Here is a 14489-nt window from a genome sequence, read left to right on the forward strand (position 1 = left end):
CACAAAGAGTATTTTTAGTTATTCCATATTTATTCCTTAGTGTTCAAATGACATCAATTGGCCTTGTTCATAACAATCTTCAATATTTTTAATGCCTTTACGAAACAAAGTATTAAAAAATAACATATAATTTGAGAAATAATTATGGTATATTTCTGCAAATTTGCAGCCCATATATTCAAATTTTACGGTACAAATAGGTAGTGGTATTCTTCCAGGCTCTTGAGTCCTGTGTTAACTTTCTTCCCCAAGATGATCATATAAACCTTGCTGGAATCCTGTGTGTTGGGAAGTGATCCCCCAAGGAATCTATGAAGCTATTTTACTTTTTCCTTTTCTTTATATTACCATATATATTTTTTATATATAAATTTATTTTGGGGTGTGGGGTTTAGGGAGGGAGGGTATGGGAGGGGTTATAACCATCATATGATTGAAATTCTCTTTAAATTCTTATTGTTTTATGTTAATTGTTTATTAATTACATGTATGGGAAAAAATTAATAAAATTTTCAAAATAATCACAAATATTCTGAAGTTTATTAAGTTTTTCAAAGATACAAGTCAGAGATAATTTAAAAACTCATCTTTCCAACTGTTCTACAGAAAATGACCGAGTTCAGTCTACATGTTTAAATTTAAATTTAGACATGCATGGTAACAGACCATTTCGGCCCACAAGCCTGTACCACCCAATTAGCCACCACTCCTAGTACATTTTGAATGGTGGAAGAACTCAGTAGGTATTGCAGCATTAATGGAGGCCAAAGAACCTGTATCTCGATCTGAAACTTTGGCCCACCTTTCGCCTCCACAGGTGCTGCTTCATCCATCGAGTCCTCCTAGTGTTCTGTTATTTCTGTTCCCATTTCCAGCATCGGCGCTCTTTTTTTGTTTTCATATTGGCATAGACGATGTTTATTAATCAATCTGTAGATGTATTATTGAGAACTTGGGTTTTCACAAAATGGTCACACATGAACCACCAGAATACTAATCACTGTCTAACAAAATCAAAACTCATCAGGTTTTCTCTCTTCCAGCATTTGCACAAAATGATACACCCAAGCCTTTAATTATACACCTTTGGTAAGAGAATCCAGGTGGAGATTTGCTGAACTGATGTTTTTGTTTACTTACATTTTTCAGAATGAATGAAACACTTATAATGTGTAAAGAATGTTCAAGCAGTCAAAAAAATTTTATATCATATTTAAAGCAACAATTTTAGGTTACAAATAATTATATACTGATTGTTTTGTTAAATGATGGTGAATGTTTTACATATTTACATAGTTTGATTTTTAAAATCACTTACTGATATGAAAAGCCTGTCAATTTTCCATTTCATTCTACAGTTAGTGCATAGTTGAATTCCATCCCAATGTTAAATACTGTAATTGTATCACTAAAGCCAGTAAATTATCACGTTTGAATCACAGTAACTGAGTAGCTACCACACATTCAAAATCAAATTCTGCACTTTCAAATGCACCTTCAATCCTTGTGATTTATTCTTCGCTCACTGTTGTCTATTCATCTGAATATACAAGTTTTCCACAAATGTTTGATCAATGTGTACAAGTACTTCGCTTTATAATAAAAGTTGGGCAGTGTTAGCTGACACCGGGAGAATTGAGAAGGACTGTTAGAGGTTGGCAAACTGCTATATTGTATCCCACAGACAACAACCTGCTCAATGATAGTGTTGGAAAATGTACAAGTTGACCAAGTGATCCCTTCATGATTGGCTGGTATTGAGCTTTTCCAATGATGGTGATGCAATATGAAAGTCGCATGCTCTAATTTGATTTTAAAAAATCCCTCCACATTATATAGTTACAAGTGCTTATAAAAGTGTCCAGGAGTGTTCATGAGCTCTGTGCTGACAAATGAAACATGAGGATCGGGGGAAGGAGTCCCAGTGGAAAAATGGTCTAGTTCTTTGTCTAGGATTTCTCACCTTTCAAATACAAGATTGGAAAATTTCAACTCTTCTAAAATTGAGAGAAATACAAAGTGGGGAACTACAGACCATTTAGTCAAAGGGAGAAGGTTAGAAACTACCAATAACTTTGCAGAAAAACACAAAATGATTGGGCATTGTCACCTTTGTTTGTGAAAGTGAAGCATGTTTTACCAATTTTTTTTTTAAAAGAGCTCTGCGGAAAAAGTAAAAGCACGATAGATAAAGGCTGTGACACAAAGATTTACAAAAGCCATTTGATAAGGTGCCAGGTCACAGGTTATTGCAGAAAAATACCTGATGCACTTTGGTCCAAAAAGAAATTAAAACAATTTCAACAGTCCTGCTGCAACTCAAGTCGCTGCAAGAGGCAAGACATGAATTCATGTCAAAGACACCAACTTATGGATCCTTTCCTGGTTCAAGAAGAAAAAAATATTTTAAAGAAATTGATGATGCTATTATTAAGTTGTACATCCTAAACTGATGATTCCTGTACAATTCTGTATTTTATTTTGTAAATAAACCAAACTTCTACCTTTTGACCAGCATTCTGAATTCAGGGAAGACTAGGAGCACACAGGAGACAAGCTGCATTGTGTGTTTTAATACCGTGAGTGATTAAACGGGCTCACTGTACATCCTGTGGCAGCATCATCGGAGAAGCCAGGCTACAGCTTGTGCTGATAAAAAGGTCAATGTGTGGGGAAGAGGAGTAAAATAGAGAAAACTGAAGTGTTCCAATTGTGTACACACCCAAACACCTTCACATACCAAGACAAAGAACTAAAGTTAGCCGTTAATCTGCCAGGAGAAAAGATGGTGCCTTCTGGATTCTATTCTGTGTAGGCGATGCAAAAGCCTTACCTGCAGATTGAAGAACCTGCTGTAGCGTCTGTAGATGACTTCTGTGGAACCATTGGACCATGTGACTTGAATGATGTAAACCTAGGAGGGAATGAAATTGATCAGGAATTTTGTCATCGTCAGATCATGAAATTTACTGCTGTCACCTTCAGCACTAATACACTATCATTTCAGCCACCTACCAAATCACATTAACACAAGAGCCACCTCCCCGAGGCTTTTGATCATGGCATCTGCTAGATACTTGTAGAGCAGGCCAAAACAATGTTCCAGTGTCTACGTGCAATCAAGCATTCCTTTTGCATCATATACACACCAAGGTTGGGACACTGAAATGGAGCAAAGCTTCCCAAATGGTGGCATTTCGTCATTGCCAATTTGGCAGTGCAACACCACCAAGCCCCAAAGCAACAATTCAAAAACACTCCTTCAGAAACCACGTTTTACCAAACTTTAAATGTTTATATTAACACCCCTGTAAGCAACACAACATTCACCCAACCATTCAATATCCTGGGGTTTTTTTTTGGGGGGGGGGGGGTGTGCAAGGGGGAGGCACCAAATACAGAAAAACATCTCTATATAATCTGGCACAGATGGAAAGTGAGCACACAACAAATGGAGGTGCAAATGATGCAAAATAGAGCTCCCATGTTCAACTATATCTCACACCTCAGCACTCAACAAACTGTCTGATTCCAAAGGGTTGAGGGAGCTGCTGGTGTCTTACATTATAGTCTTTAGTCGTCACTGGGATCATTAGACAGCTTCCCAAAGAGCAAAGGTTGAGGGCACTATAGCTGGCAGAAGGCTGATAAACATCAAGGTGGAAGTACAGGCATATCCTGCCTCTCCTCATTGCCATGCCTGCTCATTTGTCTTTACCAATTGCAGGTTCAGATTAAGCTCCAACCCAATTAAAAAAGGATGGAACAATTTAAAAAGGGGTATAGAGCAACCCACAGCCAATTTTTTTTTAAATTTAATTTGCTTAAAGTTGGTTTGTAAATTCCCCAGGAACAAAATGCCTGTATGTGACCAGCTTCTGTGTATAGTTTTTTAAAAAACAAATCAGATGGAATATTAACACCACTGAATTATATTTCACAGGGAATGAATAACAGTGCAGATCCTGACCAATTACAATTCTTTAACATTAAGTGAGCTACATGGGTGCATGAAAGAATTAAATGTGTGCTTGCATGTTAATTCTGTTACCCTTGAACACACCTGGATCCCCAAGCCAAGTAATTTGGGGGTTAAAAAAAAGTTTCCATTAACCAATATTAGACATAATAACCATGACAAATGTTAGGATTATTAGTACCAAAGAAAATATTTAAAACTCTTGAGTAAATACAGTAAGCAGGTTTACTGACACAGAGGCCCTAAGTCTAACTATAAACATCCTGTTGCTGTACACTCACTACTTGTTCCTGGTGGATTTACAAGTATAACATTTGGTGATTCTTTCATTACTTGAATTAGGGCCCCTGAAACATCTGTGGCACATGTTCTGAACTACAGACTGTTGGGTACTTAACAAGGCACTTCAGAAGGAAGCATTGCTAATTAAAGCACACTGTTGTATAGCAAAACGGTTGGAGAATTTCATTACTGAAGGACTGCTTGAGCAGACAAATGAATTAAAACTAGTGGTTAAAATGTCAAATGGTGTTCTAGATTACCATACAATAATCAATACAATTACTAATGGAAATCAATTCACAGCTTTAACTACAAATTACACTCCATACTGTACTGTCCAAAGGATATCCTGCGTGTGGTAATTGTGCATTTCTCCAAGGAATTGACAAAATTGTCTGATCAATAGATGCCTCACCACTGGCAATCACAGACTCCGAAATCACAACTTGGGACTTTTAACCATTGCCACATCCTTTTGGTTTCCAATAAAGGAGGTAACAAGTCTGTTGTAATTTTCAGTCAAGGGAGAGAAAAAATAACCCAACAGACTTTGAGCCAGTCAAAAACCGTCCAATTTAAACTGACGATTCTTGGAGAAGGTGGGACAGTTATGCGAAAGATTATCCTGCCACATACAAAGCTCATTGACAAGGCACAAATCACAGCCTGCTTATGTAGAAGTCTCTGGCAGAGAGAAAATTGCAGAAAACAAATATCTTCCAGTTGCAGGGAGGATAACAGAGATGTTGCGTCCAGAACACTTTTGGGTGTATTTTATGGATTTTGGGCTGCTGATCATGAAAATCACCTTAAAATTCTCCTCTCACAAACCATGTTTTAGATACAACCTATTTTTATGATTTCCAATCATATTTTAAGTCTACTTCAAGCCCATGAATTGCAACATGTCATTGAAAATTCATTTTCTGCATTCACCCTCCTCCCCACTGATCCTGGTGCAGTCAGTGACAAACATGGAGAAAGGTTTCATCAGGACACTGCGACCATGGAAAAGCGGTATCAGGGCAACTGGAATCCATTAATGCTGGCCAACTACTGTTGAACACTGACGCAAGAGGCATCAGATGCTGAGTACCGTAAAAACAAATATCAGTGGCAAAAACATTTTAAGGTCAATTGAACTAAAGCAATATGCCAACATCATTATGTGATTAAACATTCTAAATTCAATAAAAGTTAATTTAATGTCTCTCCAACTTCCTACGTGATACAGCAAATCTGAAATTATCTTTGTGTTCATCTTGAAGTTGTCTATCATAATCCCCAATTTTTATTTCCAGGAAGTAAACCTTTTGAAAAAATTTGTGGTGCAGTGTTATAAATAAGCAACATTAGCGCTGAAAAACAGTTTCCGGATTTGTAGTATGCAATCTTGGCTCAGTTGTCCAAGTCAAAAGACAGCAAGTTCAACTTCTACACCAGACCATAATACAAAAAGCTGAGACTTCTGTATTGTACCATGGGACTGCATCACTGTGCGAGGAGATAAGAAACCAAAACTGATTCTGCTAACCTTGCTGAATGCAACAAGCCTCATGATGGTACTTTGGAAAATATTTCCCAGTAGTCTAATTAAAATGCATTTTCTAATCAGTTTCATTAAGGAGATTGTTACACATTGCTAGTTTTGGAACTTACTAATGTACGAATTGATTATTTTGTTTCTTACATTGCAACAGCGATGACACAGCAAATACACTTCAATGCCTGCCACGAGGAGGAGGCTCCAGGGATTACACATGGAGCTATGCAAATGCACGTTTTTTGTGAAAGAAGGAAGCTAGGATAGGGGGCACACGGCACGACAGATGAGCCAATGTCATTATAGCCATTTGGGTTACGGAAATTCACCCTGGCAGAATTCAAAAATAACCACCCAAAACTATGAGAAATTGAATAATTTCACTTTCTAGAATTCAGAAGGAGAGAGAAAAAAAAGGAAAATAGATCACAATATTTTCTCCAACTCACATTTCTTGATGCACGTCACAGAAAAAAAAATAAAATCACAATTTAATCCATTTTCTAGGATTTTACTTCCTACAACCCATCAGCACAGCAGTCACTTCTACTGCAATCAAGCAGGATAACTCATTGCACACATTGATTGTCAAAGTAAGTGAGCTCTAAATTTATGCAGAACTCACAAATCAATGCACTCTACCAATGTCTCAAAAATGTGATTTAAAGCTCATGTCAAAAAAAAAAACACTTGATGCAGCACAGAATTTTTATATGTTTAAATATAGACAGACAGCATGGTAACAATCCCTTCCGGCCCACGCTGTCCAAATTACACCCATTTGGCCAACAACCCTGGTACGTTTTGAAGGGAAAGAGGAGCACCAGGAGGCAACCCACAAAGACAGTGGCAGATTTGAATCCCGGTTCCTGGCGCAGTAACAGCATTTGGCTAACCGCTATGCTCACTGTACCACCCCTGCACTGAACATTTTTAACACCAAATTTCATGCTCAACTGGAAGGTTGAATATTTTGCCTTGAAATTAAAGGCGCATGATACGGTTACACACAAGAAACAGCAGATGTTGGAATCTGGAATGAAAATAATCAACTGGAGGAACTCAGAAGATGGAGCAGCATCAGGGGGAGAACTCTTCACCAAGACAGATTGCGGAGAGGAGAAGACCAGTATAATGATAACAGGGTGGGATGGGTTGGCAGGGGCCAGTGGGGGATTGGTGAGAGATGACAGAACCAAAGGCAGTAGATCAGTAAGTGCCATACAATGAAATGGGGGGGGGGGGGGGGGGGGGAAGAGAGAGGAGAATGAACCAAGAGTGAAGTTGGAGATAGCCAGAGGGGAGTGATAAGTGGAGACAAAGGATAATAGTACTAGAACTTGATAAGAGTAAAACATGAACCTTTGCAGGCACCTTAACTGAAGTAAAAACAAAATGCTGGAGAAACTCAACAGGTCAAACAGTGTGATTTATATAGCAAAGATAACGATACATAACCAACATTCCAGGCTTGAGCCCTTCATCAAATTATGACAGAATGCATGTATTTTTTTTTTGTTTTCGTGTCTTTTTTCCAATGAAGGGATCAAGTCCAAAACATTTGATATGTATCTTTATCTTCACTATATAAAATGCACTGATTGACCTGCAGAGTTTCTCCAGCTTTCTGTTTTTACTAGGATTTGATACGTGCAGATGTGATAAAACAGAAGCTGTAGGGGTGAGGTGGTGTAAATTTGCCCAGATAGAACCACAGGGGCATGGAGGGGAAGGGAGCTGGTGGGAGGGGGGGGGGGGGGGGGGTTGGGTTGTTAGGGAGAAAAGAGGAAGGAAATCCTGTTGTGTGGTTGGAAGAGGATGGAACCAGAAAAGTAAGGGCGGGATGTGTGGGAAAGGGGCGTAAAAATGGGGAAGGGGGAAGAGAAGCCTTAATGCTATTGTCAACCTCAGTCATGAGGTATGAACATCAAAGGCCCAATAGGGGCTTGGCAGTATGAGATAGGGCATATAAATGCTGTGGAAAATTAATGCACAGCCAGGGTGTGGGAGAAGCCATGGTAATGGAAATGCGTCTGGAGAGCAAGGAGAGTTGAGAGCCAAAATCATTGGGTGGGTGGGAAATGAGAGTTGGGATGCATTACGTGAGATAGTTTGGGTTAGGGGAACAATGAAGCAATAGAATTTAGCGGAGTGGCCATTGTTGGACCAGCCATTGTGTGCGTGACCTAGTGTAGGAATGGGAATAAGGCTTTGTTTTGTGAGGCTTCAGCGAGCAGATTTCAGATTGTGACATGACGTCACATACATCCCTAAGATTCTTTTCCTGTGGGCGAGGGAGAATTAGCACTTATTGCTCATTCAAAAAACACTGTTCATATGCAAACAAATAAAGAAATTCAGTTGAAATGCAGCAGAGGCTGAGGTGGAGGAGCACAAGTTGAGGCAACACATGGACAGGCTTTTCTAATAGTACAAGTAAAACATTTCCCTCAACTCTTCCTCTGGTACATCGATGACTACATCGGGGCTGCCTCATGAACCTGCCAGGAGCTTGTCAACTTCACTTTTCCCCCAACTTCCGCCCCAATCTCAAACTCTCCTGGTCCACCTCCAACAACACTCTCCCCTTCCCAGATCTCTTTGTCTCCATCTCGGGAGACCAGCTTTCTATCAACATATACTACAAACCTCCAACTCCCACAACTACCTTGACTACACTTCTTCACACCCTGTCCCCTGGAAGGATTCCATCCATCCCCTTCTCTCAATTTCTCCATCTCCACTGCATCTGTTCCCAAGATGAGGTCTTCCAGTTCAGATTTTCCTAAGTGGCTGCTTTCTTTCACAAACGTGGCTTCCCCTCCACCACCATCAACTCCACCCTGAGCTGTATCTCCTCCATTTCCTGCTCATTTGTCCTGGCCCACTCTTCCCCCAGACCCAACAAACACATCTTCACCTAATACCCCACCACCCTCTGCATCCAACACATTATCTTCCAGAATTTCTGGCACTTACAACAGGATCCCACCACCAGACACATGCTACACAGATGTGAGACATGATGCTCATATCAGAGTCACTTAAGTCAGCTTGACAGACTGCAGCAGCGTCACCTACATTCTCTAATGAAGATCACCTGGTGAGACAAGCTCTCCAATATCAAGGTCCTTTCTCGAGCCAGAATGCCAGCAATTTCAACCTTGATGATGTCAGCCTAACTGGGCTGGGCAGGACATGTTGTCAGAATGCCTGACAGAAGACTGCGCAAGGACATCTTGTACAGCCAACTATCCAGTGGTATCTGAAAACAAGGAGGCCAGTGACTACGGTACAAGGATGTTCTGCACAGGAGCATGGGAGGATCTGGTTCAAGATCGCTCATAGTGGAGGGACACCATCAGAAAAGGTGTGGACGCTGCTGAGAACAAGCTCAAAGAAGCAACAGAGGAAAGGCCCAGGAAGTGTCACAACAGAGCTTCTGCCCCTCCAGGTCTCACCTGCCAAGAATGTGGCAAACAGGGCCTGCCAAGGATTGGCCTGTACAGCCACTCCAGGACCCACCTATCAAACCCCACAAACTGACTAAAAGGAACCATCATCATCCTATGGGGTGGAGAGCCTGGAGAAGACAACAGCAAATAGAAAAGGTCTGTCGACAGGACAACGTCACGGTTGTCACGAGAGATGTTAACATGCAGGTAGATTGGGAATACCAGGTTGGGGCTGGATCTCAAGAGAGAAAATTTATAGAAAGCCTGAGATGGCTTTTGAGAGCAGCTTGTTCATAAGCACATTAGGGGATCGGCTGTTCTAGATTGGGTGTTGCATAATACACCAGAGGTGTTTAGCGAGCTGAGAGTGAATGGAACATTAGGGGGCAGTGATCACAATATGATGAGTTCAATTTGAGATTTTTCCAGGAGAAACTAAAATCAGATGTATCGATATTTCAGTGCAGTGAAGGGAATTACATTGGCATGAGAGAGGAAATGGCCAACGTAGATTGAAAGGGGGCACTAGTAGGTATTATGTCTTATGTTCTTAAAAAGGAGAAACACAGCAACTGAGGAGCAGAAAAAGCTCTCAACATTCCAGGTTGAGCCCCTGAATCAAAATATATCTTAGCAAAGCTTAGTTGTCCAAGAAAGATCGTAATCCTAGTCACATGAGAGGATTACTTGGACCTAGTTCCACATCAAAACCACTAAAGAAGAACTGCATGCAAAATAATAACATGTCAGGCACACAAATGCAATTCAGACATGGTAGCGCCAATCAGAATTTCCAATGCTATTAAACAACTGAGGAATTGTGTTTCTCATTTGGCTCCTGGTAAAGTCTATTGTTTATTGCCAGTAAAAACCAACAAGTAAGTAATATTGCATATTTTGAGGAGAAAGAAGGTGGGTAGGGACCCAGAGGTGATAGCATATAGGACAGAAATTGTGCAGCAAGGAAAGCCAGGTAGAGGGAGAAACCATTGGTGGGAGTGAAGTAAGTGAGAGAGAAAAATAAAAGGAGAAATGGAAACAGTGGACCAGATGGGGGAGGGGCTTAAAATTGGAAGATCAATATTCAAGTCTTGAGGTTCAAGACTGTTTTTAACTTCATTCTGCAGATATGATGGAAACATTTAATAAATTAATTACTTGATAAGTATCATGGTATTGTTTAGGCAGAATTGAAAACCCAGCCTACATATTCACCTCTGATTGGACTTTGGCTGAAAACAGGATCTCTAATGTTGGCTTCTATTGGCTGCATCCAAAAGTAGAATATTTTGTTGCAACTGGATTTATAGGTAAATGTTGCAAGTTCAGCCAAGCAGAGAAGGAGTTCAATGTCAATATCCAAATGCTGTTCAAGTTGTACTGTTCAATAATTTATGCAAATACATTGAATGTGAAATATTTTTACTATTAGTCATTGATAAGAACTAAACTCACCACCAACAGGTACTCTTTCAGTTTGTCGCCACTGAAGATTAATTTTTACAAATATAGTATTACGGTCCTTCAGATGCTAGTTGTTGGGGATTTTAGCAATGCCAATTCTTCCATAAACTATTTTTGTTGCTTTGTCCAATCTTTCTTTCCCTGTTTCTCTTTTGTGCTTAGTGACAATTGATTTGTCAATCTGGTTATCCTTTCCACCTGGTTATCCTTTATATTTCATGAAAGAGATTGGATTGTTAACACATAAAATGAACCAGGAAAGCTTATTTGCCTCACATGACCTCTACTCCTATTAGCATGCAAATTTTAAAACTAATACCCAACCACAAATACACCAATCTATCAGTAGCAGCAAAAGGCTTGAGGGAGCAGATGGTTTCTTACTACCCTCATTTATTTTTTTTTAAACAATCTTAAGCCATCTCAGAAAAGTTGAAAGCTTTTTTTTAAATTGGAAATTCTACATGCTAATTATTGCTAATGGAAATAATTGGAAAATGCAGAAAATTGGAAAAATTAGGTAATTAATGATGGTCACAGAAGAGTCAAATTCAGGGTTCCACCTCAGGGATTAGTGCTGGCTCCACTGTTTTTTGTCAGAATATATTAAATATTATGATGAAAACATTGGTGGCATGATTAATAGGTTTGTAAATGACATCAAAATTAGTGGGATCCACCTTAATGCACAGCAAAGAGTCTAAGAATCAGGGAACCAAAGAGTCTAAAGATCTCGATCAATTGCAAAAGTGGGCACAAGAGATGACAGAAGGAATTTAACCTGGACAAATGCACCACAAATTAAGAAAAGCTCCCTGAAAGTGGCAACACAGTTACACACAGTGGTAAAGGGGGCATATTGCCCACTTGTTTTCATCATTCTGAGTATTGATCCAGTGATTAATGGGTGAAATCAGAGATGGAGAGGGTGAACAATTAAGTTCTTGGGAGTCACTATCTTGGAGAATCTTTCCTGGACCCAACACACCAATGGAATCATGAAGATAGCATGTCAGTGCCTCTACTTCCTCAGGAGTTTGCAGAGGTTTGGTATGACATCAGAAACCCTGGCTAATTTCTATAGATGTATGGTGGAAAATGTGCTGACTGGTTGCATCATGTTCTAGTATGGGGATACCAATACCCCTGAGCGCAAAGTCCTCCAAAAGGTAGTGGATACAGCCCAGGACATCACAGGCAAAACCTTCCCCACTATCCAGAACATCTACAGGGAATTCTGCAGTTAGAGAGCAGCAGTAATCTTCAAGGATTCACATCTCCCAGCACGTACTCTGTTCTCGCTGTTGCCATCAGGAAAAAAATATAGTTGTCACAAGACTTACATCACCAGGTTCAGGAAAATCTGATACCCCTCGACCATCAGACTTCACAACCACAAACTCAATCAGGAATGCATTTAAAAACACTTACTTAAGCACTTCATTGATTCCTTATGCAATCTGATTTGCACAGTTTGTTTATATCCATTATCTGTTTACAGTTCTTTATTTGTTCACATGTTTACACAGCGTACACTTTTTTGACTACTAATGATTGTTAATTCTGTGGCGCCCACAAAAAAAAGAATCTCAGGCTTGTATATGATGTCATGTATATACTCTTGACAATAAATATGCAATCTGAGTCAATAATTGAATGTCATCTACAGTTGAACAAGACATTGGTGATGGAGTAATGTCTGGTCACCTACCTGTAGTAAGCATGTGACTAAATCAAGCAGAAAGGATCATCAACATCAAGGACGTTGCCAGGACTGGACAACTGCTTTCCTTGGAGCAAAGGAGGCTGAGAAGTGACTTCATAGAGACATAAACTCATGAGGGGCATAGATAGGGTAGATCGTCATAGATTTTTCCCAGCATTGGAGAGTTGAAAACAAAAGAGGCAAAGGTTTAAGTTGAAAGAGGAAAGATTTAAATCAGTCCTGATGGGCAACTTTCCCACAAAGTGGGTGGATGGCAATTGGAAAAAATTAACAGAGGAAGTGGTAAAGGCTGGTATTATTAAAAACATTTAAAACACATTTAGACTAATACTTGAAAGGAAAGGATAGGTTTAGAGCATTTTGGGTCAAACACAGGCAAAAGGGACTAGCTCAGGTAGGCACCTTGGTCGGCACTGGACCAAAGGGCCCATTTCTGTGGTATACAATTCTACAACTCCAGACCAATAACTGTGCAAAAAAACTTTCAAACTGCACCATTAAATCCATGATAATTCCACTGGCAATTCTACACTTATGAAGGGACTTGGTTGGGGTGGGGGGGGGCTGGGAGGGGTGGGGTTGGGTAGGGGAAAATCAAAATATCTTTACTTAGAGCACAAAAAGAAAACCATATGTTCTTTCAATTGATCCTGAATATTCCTATTAACTAAAGCTTGGTATAAAATATTGTTGTGTGCAATCATAAACCACATCTGTTCAGTGGAACCACTTAGGACTCAGGATTTACATTAAGAACATTTGCTACTTGCTGTCTAATTTTAACTGATGATTATACCTGCTGGGTCTGCACCATTTCCTTGAGATTTCTAGAAAATGTCAGAAATACAGGTGAGAGGGTCCAGCTCTGCCACCATTTTCCCCTGACCACATGCAAACAGACAATGAAGCCGATAACAAAGGGAACAAACACAAGTTTCGCAAATACAGCAGAATATCAATGCTTTATGTAAAGGCATCAACATCAATGCACCAAAGGCCAAGTATACTCTTCAAGACAGTTTTAAATTGTGGAGCAAAGAATGGAACCACATCCTCCAATAACTACTTACCAATTGAGCAGTGGACAAATCTCTCACACACACACAATAGATTCTCAGACCACTTTTATTACAGCTTCCTATCAGTCTTAATGAACCCTGTAATAAACATTTTATACATTTGCTCCAGTTGCACAGATACCATGAGTCAATGCTTTGGCCAGCTTCCCAGTCAACAATATAACATACAGCCTGATTGCACAAATTTAAGAAATCTTAGACTGTTGAAATTGTAATGCAAGATTAAATATTAAATAATAATATTACCTGTGTGATTGTAGAGGCTACGGAAGCACTGGAAGCAAATCCGCAGACACTCAGTGACTCTGAAGGGACTCTCTTTTAAATCTATCTGATTGTTAGACAATAGGAGCTGGAATAGGCCCTTCGGCCCGTCGAGCCAGCACCGCCATTTTACAGATCATGGCTGATCACTACCATCAGTACCCCTTTTAAGGGGTATCCCTGATTGTAAGGGGCACCAGGCAATTGTTGCTGATGGCAAATCTCCATCTGCCTTAATGGCAGACCAAATCCAATTTTGTGCATTATTACATTTGTTTTATTACATGTCAATCAAAGAATCTGGACATTTGTCCCCTTGATATCAAATACAGAAAACCCATTTCAATGTTTTAACAACCTTGAGGAGCCTTCGACACAGTCCCTCTCTCATTCCCATTCACTAACTCATCATTATTGCTTTCATCTCCTGCATTCCGCTCCTCACCTTGACTACCACCTCATTTCCCCCACTCCCAAAAGCAACAACATGAACTTTATTCCACCAATTGTTTCCTGAATCCTTATTTGTCACGGTTTTGCTAAGGAGTCCAATAAAAAGTCTGAAAATCTCTCCACGGCAGGGCACAAAATAACTGATCTAAAAGATCTCAACAAATCTGTACTGCACAATAGTCAGTGGATGCTCCAATATCATTTTTATTACAAATTGGAAAGGAGATCATTTATTGTGCAAATT

At 39.8% G+C, this 14489-nt stretch overlaps 1 protein-coding gene across 3 annotated transcripts in view; it reads right to left on the bottom strand.

Annotated features, from left to right (window-relative positions):
* sh3pxd2b (SH3 and PX domains 2B) overlaps positions 1–14489 on the bottom strand; it is a 265721-nt gene that overhangs the window by 239130 nt on the left and 12102 nt on the right. For all 3 annotated transcript variants that reach the window (XM_069898788.1, XM_069898789.1, XM_069898787.1), the window contains exon 2: positions 2834–2914. Coding sequence is in view for 2 of the 3 variants with exons in the window: in XM_069898789.1 (XP_069754890.1) it covers positions 2834–2914 (81 nt within the window). In the remaining variant the exon portion in view is untranslated. The remainder of the gene's footprint in view (positions 1–2833; positions 2915–14489) is intronic.

Source organism: Narcine bancroftii, chromosome 9 (genome assembly GCF_036971445.1).
Source record: "Narcine bancroftii isolate sNarBan1 chromosome 9, sNarBan1.hap1, whole genome shotgun sequence".
NCBI lineage: Eukaryota > Metazoa > Chordata > Chondrichthyes > Torpediniformes > Narcinidae > Narcine > Narcine bancroftii.